General features: G+C 34.7%; 1 protein-coding gene across 1 annotated transcript in view; it reads left to right on the plus strand.

Moving 5' to 3' along the window:
- Window positions 1-13,697, plus strand: part of CDH10 (cadherin 10) — a 174,453-nt gene that overhangs the window by 114,420 nt on the left and 46,336 nt on the right. Inside the window, exons 3-5 of the mRNA XM_045998781.1 lie at window positions 4,387-4,681; window positions 6,430-6,549; window positions 6,996-7,163. Coding sequence (XP_045854737.1) covers window positions 4,387-4,681; window positions 6,430-6,549; window positions 6,996-7,163 — 583 coding nt within the window. The remainder of the gene's footprint in view (window positions 1-4,386; window positions 4,682-6,429; window positions 6,550-6,995; window positions 7,164-13,697) is intronic.

Here is a 13,697-nt window from a genome sequence, read left to right on the forward strand (position 1 = left end):
CAAGCATTTCTTTAAAATCAATGGATTATTTAGTTTTAATTATTGAGCAAGCTACTCAATACAAGCAAATGGGTCATATAATTAACTGCATCTAAATAGAAAAGTTAAATAATAGGAAAATGACTTTTAAATGTGCAGCACAGGACCAGGTTGTTCTATTTTCATTAATTGTCATGTATCTTGCCATGTCCTTTATCTGCTTGTGAATTTACAAGGAACACAGCAGGTTGTGAATTTTTAATAGGCTTTCCTCAAGGAAAGAAAAGGTCAGTATTAACATAAAATTCTTCTTAAAGATTTGTGGCACAAATGTTTCACACTGGAGAACAGGTGTTACTGAGGAACTAAAGCCACAATATTCTGACATTTTTTTCTCTGTTTAAAGAAAACTTAATGTCTCATGTAATAAAATAGCACAAGGTCAAATCAATACAAAAGTTATTTCAAAGTGGATGCTGTAAGACACTTGGCACATGATCCGTAATCGTATTTCTCGGTAACATAAACAACTGGTTTTGTTCAATTAAGGATTAATAAAGCCAAGTATTGGTACCTAACATCCAAATTTAAAAAGAGAGAGAGAGAGAGAGAAGAGTAATGAGAGAGAGAAGAGTCCTTCTATTATTAGAAGGACTAACTAACCCTGGTCTGATCTTTACTTACTTAGTAAATGAGTCAGAAGTGAAATAAAATTTTATCATGCATATAAGGAATGAGGAGCAGAGACATTATACCAGGGTAAGGGTGGGGAAAATATGCAAAAGAAGAGATAATTAAAATAATAAAGAGCAAATTAAAGAGAAGAGAGAACACTTAAGCTGGAGAATATAATTCAAGAATTTTGTCCAGTGGTCTTGTTCTGTAACTGTTAAGAAATCAGTTCATACCTGCTATGAGTTAGCTCTTGTCTTGGGACGGTTTCAACCACAGTTTCAACTCCCCAGGTCTCGGGGGTCTAGAAATACATCTCTCTGCCTCATAGTAAATATCCGTTGCAGTTTCTTTACTTGTCCAGTTCCCAGACATGTTTATTTAAATCACATTTTAATAAACACAGGCCAGTGGTAAGCCCCCAAATGTGGTCATTTGGGCCCCTTATTCTAGTATTAGTACTTGTGAGAAAGGAAGATAAGTTCGTTTTGTTTTGTTTTTTGTTTTAAATTTTATGCAAGCTCTAATGGTTTAAGAAAAGTGCATTATACATGTGGCTTTTTTCCCTTTTTTTTATTATGTTATGTTAGTCACTATACAGTTTTAGTTTTTGATGTACTGCTCCATGATTCTTTGTTTGCATATAACACCCAGCACTCATTTTCAAGACCAAAACTTATAAATGTGTAGGTCTCATTTGTTTCCCTTAATTATGAGGAAATAGAAATCCTTTCATTTCTTAGTTGGCCTTAACACCTAGCGCTCATCATGACACGTGGCCCTCCTTATGACTCATTTCTGGTTCCCTACAGCCCAGATTTTAACCCTCATCTCTCTGATTTCGTTCTGCCATGCGCAACTTTCTAATCCCATGGAAACTTCCACGATTACAAGACGCAATGTTCTCTTGCTGTGTATAAGTGAAGGTAAAAATCCTGCTGTGATTCATATTTCAAAACTAAACCTTATAATAATTAGATCTCACCATTCTAGGGAATTTTTTTATTTGCATGTCTAACTGTTTAGAATAGCAGAACTGGTCTTCATGATTCCATCTTGCTCTGTATCCTTCCCCACTCCAAATCTACATTCTGTATTCATCTCGTGGTCTGTATGATTTGTAAAATGCAAAAATTTCCCAAGTTTAAACCTCTCCATATTGCTTATCTGGTAGTTTAAGTGTTATGTGCTGTAGGAAAGTCACACATTCTGCTGTGGGCTAGCTTTAGAGATGTCCTGTGAATTTCTATTACACACAGCACTTGAATTTTCCATAGCAGAGGAATGGAATTGTTGATTTACTTTTAGAAGTACTTGATTCTTATGAGAGTAAACACACATTTCTCAATTAAAATTGTTGAATGAATAGACAATAAAAGTCATAACTGTTTACTACAAACCACAGTTATCTGATCAAATGATTGATAATATCAATAATCTTTTCTGGAATTATTTTGATTCCCAGACAGAATAAGAAATATGCAGTGCTTATATTTGCCATTTGGAAAATTGCCACGGCTGCACATTCATGTAATTGGAAAGTTTCCTGGCAACTATGTGTATTTTCAATAACTAAAAAGCATCAATCTTGTGACTTTTTTAGAGTGGTTCCCTGGACAACACAGTCATATGTTTCTTCTAAGCACTTTTAAGCTAAAAGCAGATAGTTCTGGAGTTTTTCAACCATATCTTGTTGTTTATGAATAGCTAAAAATGCAGTAAAAAGCTATTTGTTACCCGACTTATCTTTTTCTTTAAAGAACATATCCAGTTGTGTTTTTTGGGTGTTTTTTTTTTTTTTTTTTTTTTTGCCCCTTGTTATATCTGTAATAATGAGTTGTTTGTCGAGAAATCAGAAAAATTGAGTTTGATCTAAATTTTATGGCTTCATGCTAAGTATTAAAAACCATTAACTAAAGAGTAGACTGCTTTTATAGACCCAACAATAACCAATAATACAACATCTTAGTCATAGGTGTGTGTTTCTAACATGTATTTATTTTAAACAATTTCATGTTCATGTAAAAATGTTTCCACAGCCAAGTTCACTGACATAAGCTTCAAAAAAGAAAAAGAAATTTTAAATAAAGAAGTAAAATTCCATATTAAATAGAAAGCAATCGGTTTAAATTTCTATATGCAATTAGATGAAAATGTCTGTTGATGTAAATAATCTAAAGCAAAACACCAAACCTTAGTTAGATGAATATCTAATTCTGTATTTTTTTGAATAATTGAAGGATATTGTCTTCCATTTTTAATTTTTAATTATACATCAGTGTGCCCATTCTGATTTATGACTACATTTTACATGAAATCTTTAAAAAAAGTTTTCATTGATGTCTAACTTATAATAAATGCCTTATAGAAGTTTAGAAAATCTACACATTGTTTTCATATTTCTTATCTGATAAAAAAAAACAAATTTTAAAGACATAATCTCTTATTGCAAATAATTAAACTGTGATCTCAACATAGAAAATGTTTATTAGTTGGATGGTACAATTAAAGAAAAACTTACAATCTTTGTATTTTACAAAGCCATGCTCTGTTGCTCCAATACCTAACCCACACCGTTCAGGGTAAGAATTCCATGGAGAGCAGGGGATATTCATATATGGAATCTACACATCAATTTCCAGATCATACTCAAGGTACTTGGGACCCATTATTCCCTGCCCAGACATCCTTGAGCTTACTTTTAGGTCCAAGGAGACTCTCTCCTACAGGTCAGTCGCCCAAAGGCCAGTCATACCCACTGTTATATACATCTTTAATCCTGGGGGCAGGCCTAGTGAACATCTGTTAAAATACAACATAGATAGAATTTGCCTGTGAAATCATGGAATCCTGGGTAGCATTTGCACTGGGATGGGTGACACACTGGGCTGAGGAGTCCACGTGAATGCTTGCAAAGCTCTTCGACATGACGAGTGAATTCTGGAAGATTAGTGTTGTGGACATAGGCAAAGGGCAAGAAACCCACATGCTTTGTATTTCCTTTTTCCTGTACAAAACTTGCTTATGGTTATTAAGAAGATAGACTTCACAAGGTAAATAGGAACCTATATAGAGCACATTTTATTGTAGAATTTATTAACTTGATTTATAATTTTAAAATATAGACATCTGTTTATACTCTTTCCCTGAGTCCCAGATATATCTGTGGGGCCATCTTTTTTGTGGTGTGTGTGTGTGCCCGAGTGAATCAAAAAATAATACATAGTGTTTCTAACATAGGAGCTATGTCTCTTACATAGACATTACAAAGACATTGCCTGTCTTACAGTTAAGACATCACTAATTCGCCAATGGAAATGCAATAACAAGCTTGTAAGAATTTCCTCAAAATATGAAAGTAAAAGAATATTTTACTCACCGAAAGAGATGAGAGAAGTAATGTTGACACAAGCATGTCAAGACTGATGGCATACATCTTTGTCAGGAGTTAATTGCCTATGAAAATGGTTATTTACCAAGCAAAGCAAAGAAGGGAACTGTGTTTATTTTTATTACTTTTTCCCATTTAGAGTAAAAATCATACTGACGTGTGAGATGCTAGTCTCATTGTTTAAGATATATGCATGAGTGTGTTCATACTTATTCAACTCTCATTTCAGGAACTAAGATAACTGACCCCATTATTCAGTGATGGGACACGAGAGACTCTGAATTCTTTCAGCATTATGTACCTTTAGACATTATCATGGATGTGCTCTTTTTTATTTCCCCTAGCTTCATTCAGACCAAGATAAAGGAGATGGATCACTCAAATATATTTTATCTGGAGATGGAGCAGGTACTCTTTTTATTATTGATGAAAAAACAGGTGACATTCATGCCACAAGGAGAATTGATAGGGAAGAAAAGGCCTTTTATACTCTGCGCGCACAAGCTATTAACAGAAGAACTTTGAGACCAGTAGAACCAGAGTCTGAGTTTGTGATCAAAATCCATGATATCAATGACAATGAACCTACGTTCCCAGAAGAAATTTATACAGCTAGTGTTCCAGAAATGTCCGTTGTGGGTAAGTTCATTTATAAAATTTATCATGGTATCCCAAAAGCATAAAAAATGATTATCAAGAAATTCTTAAAGTACTATAATCAGTCAATTAACATTTTCTTTGATCCCCTCCAAAAGTACTTACTTAATTTCCTCATGCAGAAAATGAGTCAGAAAAAAATATTAATAATTTCTTACACGCTATGGACTTGTAAGTCTTTACAAATAAGTAGATACTTCCCTCAAAAACCCAAGAAAATATCATTGAGCTTCAGTAAAAAAAAAAACTATGGAAATATATCTTCATTACATAGATTTGTATAGTAGCTGTATAAAATCTGACCTCAAATACAAACATTCAGAACACTATAGTCATAGAGTCTTTGCATCCATAGCCTAGCTATAATTTATCTAAAGAATTTGTCTAAGTTATCTAGATAATAAAAAGGTAGAATTGATTAGATTATCTGATTCTTTCATATTAAGTATTTTGAAACATCTTTTAATTATAATCATTATATGTAAAACTCTGCTGATATAAATCTGTTATTCAAATAACCCAATTGAAATTCCACAATCACATACTGATACAGAATTTTAAAAAATTAGGTTGTAGAATCTGTAAAACAGAAGGCTTGAAAAACCTGTAAGTATAACATTCAAGATAATGGAATTTTCCTTTTTATTGGAAATAAATGAAAGTTGTGTTTGTAAGCAAAAAAAGTTCAGACTGCTTTATTTTTTTTATTAATAGAGATTGACAAAAAGAGTAAATATCAGGAAACAATGATAACTTTTTTTAGAGATGTATATTTAGACTTAGTAGAATAGATTCATTTCTCAAACGTGGAAGAGGTCATATAAACCGATGAAATAATTCTGATACTTTTCTTTTAACAGTTGTAGCAGCACATTTTCAACTCTGCGTTTCTCAAAAGCATTGTTCTGGGATTATTATTTAATATTTACTTCACTAAATCCCAAGGACTTTGGCAATTGCTTTATTGTAAAGCCCTTTTATATTTCTTGAACTTTATTTATTTTTTTTTTTTTTAATATTTTTTTTTTTTTTTAAAGATTTTATTTATTTATTTGACAGAGAGAGAGAGATCACAAGCAGGCAGAGAGGCAGGCAGAGAGAGGAGGAAGCAGGCTCCCTGCGGAGCAGAGAGCCCGATGCGGGGCTCGATCCCAGGACCCTGAGACCATGACCTGAGCTGAAGGCAGCAGCTCAATCCACTGAGCCACCCAGGCGCCCCAATTTCTTGAACTTTATTAAATAGCTTTTAATAGTTCATGAAACTAGGGATCATCTTGGATTGTTTCTAAATTTAGAATTTAATCTATTCATAAAATTGTATTCTAGAGCAGATGTTAATTATTTTTATAGTTAATTAGTGGAGAGGAGGAAAGAGGAGCACACCTACTCCCTTGTGATCAGATATGCCCTTTACACTAAACAAATCTATTATGTGAAAAATGAATTTAAATATCAAACCTTAGCATTTGTAAAGTAACTGCATTTATTATAATCTGATATATTGTAGCATTATCTACGCACGCATGAAAATATACCTGTTGGCTGACTATGTAGCTGAATTCACAGTTTTCCTGTAACAGTATAAACATGATTTTCATGCCAATTATACATAAGTATTTCTTTAAGGGGTCATTATTAAAGCCAAAATCATTCGAGTCTTCCATGAAAACCAGTGCTTTTGCTCCTCCTTCTGGTACTATGCAGAACTAAGCTGAGTTTGGATACTTCAGGTACTTCTGTGGTGCAAGTCACAGCTACAGATGCCGATGACCCTTCCTACGGGAACAGCGCCAGAGTCATTTACAGCATCCTTCAAGGGCAGCCATATTTCTCTGTGGAGCCTGAAACAGGTCAGGAATCATGAATCAGTGTTTGTCAATTTAAATCTTTATGATCTTTTTAAGTAGAAAAAAGGTGGGAAAATAAGAACAAAACATTAACTGTAATACTTACTGAAGAGAGATGATGCCACGGTTAAAGATTTAAGAATTCGAAGTTGAATGATTGAGCTGATGGAAATGTACCTGTTTTTATGTTTTTTAACCTACGGGTTTAGGTCACTATATAGCACTTCTGGCCCTCTTCAGGTGCTAGAAAACACACACACACACACACACACACACAGGGTAAAATATTTACATTGAACCACTTTTGCAATTTCTCGACAATTAAAAATTGATAGCGTAAAAATATACTTTGTCTTTCAAAAATCGCTAGATAGATAATTTGTGGTCTTAGTCAGCTACTTCCTGAGATTTTAAAGATGATAACAAAAGTCTTTTATATTTTCTTCAAGGCATCATCAGGACTGCTTTACCAAACATGAACAGAGAAAACAGGGAGCAATATCAAGTGGTAATCCAGGCCAAAGATATGGGCGGCCAGATGGGAGGCTTATCGGGGACCACCACGGTGAACATCACACTGACAGATGTAAATGACAATCCGCCTCGCTTCCCCCAGAGTAAGCTGCCTTTCATGGTCTTTCCACAGGGCAAAAGCTTTGAACTGAGAAGAGAAAGCAAAAAGCAATTGTCAATCATTTAATTTTAAAAGCATTAAAAATGGGCTACAAATGTGAAGGAAAAATGTGTATGCCAATGAATTCACTGTTACTAAAATATAAAAATTAAACATTTCAGACATATTTCATTTGGAAACAGGGATCTGTGATCACAAAACCCGCATCTATGACTGTAATCCAAGAACTATTTCTTCTGATTAGTAAAAGGAAATAATGTGTTTTTGGTTTTTTTTAAACAAAGCCATACTTCTACTATGAATGTGTTTATTTCTACTTAGAATTTAATAGGAAAGATCCTAACCTGAGGGTAAAATTTTTCAATAAAATGTCTAATTTGTCATAATATGAAGACTCAGCCCGAAAAGGCGATATAAGCCAGAACTTAACAAACTAATCAGACTTGTATTTAATATCACTGGGTCAGACTTGAAGTTACTATTTCTGTGTTTGGAATGATAATGATACTAAGACTTTTTTTTTTTTAATATTGAAACATTTTGTATTCCTGACGTATTTAGTTATAAAACACTGAATCTTTTCAGTGTTACTGTTTTCTATTTAGATCTATTTTTGTTATAAAATGAACCCTTCAAATTCTCAAAGTAGATCAACAGTAGGTAAGAACCATTAGCTTCTGACCATATAATCCATGTATTTATTCTCCCTTTTTATACAAATTTGGTAGATATGCAACCAGAGAGGGTAATGTTGGATCTTAGATCCTTGGGAGTAGAGGATCTCTCACTCCCAAGAATCAGACAATGTCCTGCTAACCTGAAAGATCCTACACTTCAGGGTAGAATTTTATGTTGTTAGAAACGTAGCATAATATAAAGGCTGTAGTAGGTTATAAGTCCTTAAGTTTTAACATTTGCTGTGTATTAATTTCTAAATCGATCCTTCAATTTTAGTTTGGTTTTAGCTTAAATACTTTTGTGATATCATACTAAAATGTAGCTATTTTGTGATATTTATATTTTTATACTAAAGACTACAAAGAAGAATAAATTAGGGTTATTTTGACTGTTTAAAAGCATTTTACCTCTCTTCTATGCTATTTTTATCTAACATTGATTATTAATAATAGCGACAATTTCAATTGAATTGTTTAAAATCATGTGTGTAGATAAATTATAAAATTCATATGGAATGTTTTTGAGCACACTAATTTTTTGCTTATTATTTGTGATGATCCTTTTGTTAGATATTAAGTTATACGTCTATTAGATTGCTATTATGGTAGTTGGCCCAAAACACAGAGAAAAGAGTATTCATTTATGCTCTTTTCAAATAACCAGATTACAGCTCCAGATTACCTGTAGCATGGGCAGGGAAAAGAAAACCAATAATAATCCTTAATAGTTCTTTTAGAATAAATCTCAAGACTAGGATTAATCTCAAGACTAATAAATCTAATGCTTAGTTGCATTAAAATTCAAATTTCACATTGTGCATATATTTCTGACCACCTCTTAGCATGAACTTATTACCAGGAGAATGAACCATAACCAATTAATCTCATTATTCGCAACAATCAAAGGTATTCCTCAAAAAAGTACTTTGTCAATAATAAATGATCATTAAGAGCAGTATTATATTTTAAATGCTCAGGAACATATATAGCCATGTATCAAAAATGCAGCTTATCTAAAAATGCCTCATCCAATTAAGCAAATTAATAACTCTAATTAAAAGCAAAGATTAGGGGGCGCCTGGGTGGCTCAGTGGATTAAGCCGCTGCCTTCGGCTCAGGTCATGATCCCAGGGTCCTGGGATCGAGCCCCACATCGGGCTCTCTGCTCAGCAGGGAGCCTGCTTCCCTTCCTCTCTCTGCCTGCCTCTCCACCTACTTGTGATCTCTGTCTGTCAAATAAATAAATAAAATCTTTAAAAAAAAAAAAAAAGCAAAGATTAGATATTTGAAAAATCATAATGTCCAATGAAAATTCATTTTACTACTACTACTATTAATTCATTTCATAATTATTTCCTTTACTTTTGTGAAGTCAGAATTTATGGTTGATAGCTGATAGGAACTTTACACAAGCCCTAACGTAATTATAATAGTCATAGCTCTGGTAATAATAATAATAATGATAGTAATATAATGATGATAATAAAAAGAAGCAGCAACATAACTTATTTTCTGAATAACATTTTTTGGGAGACATTGTACCAAGTTATTTATTGACCTATTATATTTAATCCCAATAACTCATTCAGCTCAGTATTATGATCTCCATTTTAGAAATGAGGAAACCAAGGTTGTAGATGTTAAGGCAAGCTATAAGTAATGAAAGAGGTGTGTTGAAATCCATGTCCAACTCCAGATGTACAGTACAGCACATTTAGAGGGATTTTAGAGTACCTTGTATCTTGTCTCATTGTTTTTTAATTATAGACAGAAACATAATTTGTGGATTTTTATTTTCTCAATTATCTTTTCTGCTATGAATATTTGCAACCATACCTTACTATTGGGAACACACAGTCATCACAATTAGAATATTACTTGATAGCTTAAGTTATCTAACATCCAGAAAACTAGTTTTTAATTTCTAATCATTTTATTAAATAACCAATGTTTGGAGAGAGTTCCACAGTTTATGAAGACCATATGCAGGATAACATTGAGAACTCAGTACTAACCTATGTAGACTCCTTATTATTATTATTATTATTATTATTATTATTATTCTACCCAATGTATGGAGAAAGTGAAGGAGATTCAGAGTGGAAATGATAAGGACAACAAACCAGTGCTGCCTAATAGAAATACAATGTAAATCCAAAAAAGTGCGTGCCACATATGTAATTATTATTTTTTTATCAGCCATATGAAAAAGTTAAAAGAAGCAGAAGATATGTATTTTAACCATATATTTTCTTTAGCAATATTGTCCTTTATACATATCAATATGAAACTTATTCAGATATTTTAATAATTTTTTCCCCATAATTCTTTGAAATACCCACTGACATCAAGTATTTTCTAGTTGGATCAAGTCTCAGTTCAGACTAACCCCATTTCCTGTCAATAGCTGCATGAGAGTGAGTAGCTTGGCTAGTGGCAGCCATATGATAGGACCTTGACAGAGCAGACTGTGGGGTCCTTCTGCATGAGTCCCAGTGCTGTCCTCTTCACTTAGTAGCTTTCTCCCATTGGTCAGTTCAATTGAACGCTCTGTTTTTCAGTGCCATTCAGTAAACCTGGATAGCAGTGCACACTCCATGGACCAGTGTAAGACTAAATCACCGACATCTCTGAAGCACTTGGCTCAGTGGCTGGCGCTAACGTGTTTACGGGTTCAGTAATGTTGATTTGTGCAAGTGCTGCTCTATTACTATTGTTAGTCAATATTATAAAAGTAGCCTCAGAACTTAAGTTTCCATGTAGATTGGCTGATCCGAATTCAACATTTCCCAGAATGCTCATCTGTGATAGATAAAAATCTTAGTCATTTGGAACAACAGCTAGAGGTGGAAACTCAGATGTCCTGCCTCGTTGTTGACCTTATTTTATTGTCTGGATCTACAGCAGTCATTCTCAGTCAGGGACAATTTTGCCACCCAGAGAACATTTAGCAATGTCCTGAGACATTTTTGCTTGTCTCAACTAGTGGCTACCCCTAGCATCTACTGGGTAGAAGATAGGAATGCTACTGAACAGCCTTGCAATTCACACGAGAAAGAATAACTTGGCCCAAAGTGTCAATAGTGCTGTGGCTAGGAAACTTTGATATGTTATATGAGGGTCTGTACAAGTGAAATCATGAATTCATTTACCTAAAAATATTTATTAAAAGCACACTTGTACCAAACACTATTATAGAAATGAGATATATGAATTTTGTCAAAAAAAAAAAAAGAAAGAAAAAGTCCTGGTTTTTGTCACTATGACCTTTCATTACAGTAAGGGAGGCAGATCAGACATAAGTAAAAACAATATGTACATACAAGGTCTTGGCTCAGTCATGGATAAAAAGACAAACCTGTGTGTGCCGAGGGAAGGAAAAGGGAAGGTCTTGTTCAAGAGGTAATATTTTATCCAAACATGGCAAGATGGAATCGACCCAGCCATAGAAAGAGATGGGAAAATCCACCAAGCAGAGGTAATGGCATGTGAGAAGTGCTTCGATTAGAAATTGAGGGATGAGGGGCACCTGGGTGGCTCAGTGGGTTAAAGCCTCTGCCTTCAGCTCAGGTCATGATCTCAGGGTCCTGGGATCGAGCCCCGCATCAGGCTCTCTGCTCAGCAGGGAGCTTGCTTCCCCTTCTCTCTCTCTGCCTGCCTCTCTGCCTACTTGTTATTTCTATCTGTCAAATAAACAAATAAAATCTTTAAAAAAAAAAAAAGAAATTGAGGGATGAATGTCAAGAACTAAAGACGTTGTGGCTGAACCCCAAACAACAGGAAGTTGGTGGGAGATTAGATCAAAGAGCTATATACTAACAGGGAATTTGACAATAGTAAATTTTTATTGGTATTAACAAACTTAGGTCAGGAGAGCCTGACGTAAGTTATCATCATCATCTTGTGCTTTTAGAGGTGGATGGACAGGTGACGCTAATATAACATGGGCACCCACCTTTAGTATGATTCCAAAAGAGAGACAATGCATTAGAAGGTTAGGGAGCACCTGAAAACCGAAGTCCCAAAAGTATTTTCTGCTGTTTTGCTCTAGATACTAACTTATATTTTTCACTCCCAAAAAAATGCCTCTGTTGACATTGTTTCATAGTCCTGGGTTACTTCAAGTGACATAATTTATTTTTGAAACAATAAGTGAGGAACAAAAATCTATTGCTTATGTTCCACTGGCAAGCACTGTGTTTGCACCTTAGCATATCAAGATTAATGTCCTGATTCCTCATTATGAGTGGCTTATTGTCTAACAGGGGAGAGAATATTTCAATAGAAAATCATGTGTGATAAGGGAAGTTTGCAGAGAATGCAATGGGCGAACACAAGAGCAGCACTTATCCAAATAGGGGGGCGAGGGTCTGAGTGCATCAGTTCGGTTGAAGCTTTTTTGGAGAGCTTTTTTGCCTCTCTTTTTTAAAAGGTTTGTTTATTTTAGAGAGGGAGAGAGAGAGAACGCGCGCATAGGCAGGGGGAGGGGCAGAGGAAGAGAAAGAATGTCAAGCAGACTCCATGTTGACTGTGGAGCCCAACGTGAGGCTCAATCCCAGGACCCCAAGATTATGACCTGAGCCTAAACCAAGAATCAGATACTTAACTGGCTGAGCCACCCAGGAGCTCTTGGAAAACTTACCTTTTGATTCAATTCTTTTCTTAAAACTACTGAATGCCATAAAGAGAGGACAAGAAGAATTCACAAAGTTGGAAATTAGCAAATTTCTGATTTATGAAAGCGCGTATTCTGTTCAGGAAAAAAAAAGATAAATGCTTCAAGGTGGTTGTGGAGATTTTTTGGTGATGAAATAATAGATGATTTTAATGTTTGCTTTTCTGTATTTTTTATTTTTATATATTTTGTAACTTAATGCTAAAAAGCCCAAAGAAAAATAGAATGGAAAGGACAAAAGTGACAGTTGTTTCCAAGAAGTCCAATTAAATGAGCACAAGATAGCAGCTATTGGAATTTACATAATGGGAGCAATCGTGGTTGATCTTTCCCAACTGGTTTTAGTTGCAATCATTTGGAAGAAACTGGAGGATATTAAGTTGAGGAATAAAAGAAAAGCAGGAAAAAGGATTGAAGAAATAACGCCTATACTTTAAGAAGCTAAGAGGAACAAGAAAATAAAATAGAAAAAGAATATATTGTAGTAGTTAGAAAAAAAATCTTGAATTAAGGGTGGCTTAGTAGATAATTTCTGCACGCCTCCTTTCCGCCAGCCCCTGAGCAGGAATTAAGCTGCAGTGGTGAACAAAAGACCTGTGCTCCAGGTTGAAGGTTTAGACAATAAAGTGATAAGGGCATGAATGTAATGTGAGGAGGTGTGGTAAGTGCTGTGAGGAACATAAAGCGGTTAAGGGGCTAGAGAATGGCAGGGGTACTCTTTTAGGGGGGGTTATGTTGCGGGGGGCTTGTCTAAGGAGTCCTGCATAATTTCAGAAACTGAAAGTGCATAAAATTAGGCAATTTAGCTTTTCTAGACCTTAGTTCTGTACAATACTGAGAGTGTCGCAGTTAAGAAATAAGGTCAAATATGTAAAACGTCTTCCGTAGTAAAGGCAATATATAATAGGTTCTTGATAAAAATGGATTTCCTCCCCTTCCCTTTTCCTTCTCCAGGAGTATATCTAATATTTCTGATCTTACTATTTTCCTGTCTCTGCTGCTGTGCTGCTGTTCTTTTGTGGCCAAAGATTAAATAAAAACACCTTAAGCCTGGAGAGACCTGTAACCTCCCTGGCCACAGCAAAATGAACGTGCTTGCCTCACAAGAACAAATAAATACTTGCATGAATGCGGACTCCAGAGCGCCTTTTCCCACTCGTCAACC

The sequence above is a fragment of the Meles meles genome, chromosome 3, assembly GCF_922984935.1.
Source record: "Meles meles chromosome 3, mMelMel3.1 paternal haplotype, whole genome shotgun sequence".
NCBI lineage: Eukaryota > Metazoa > Chordata > Mammalia > Carnivora > Mustelidae > Meles > Meles meles.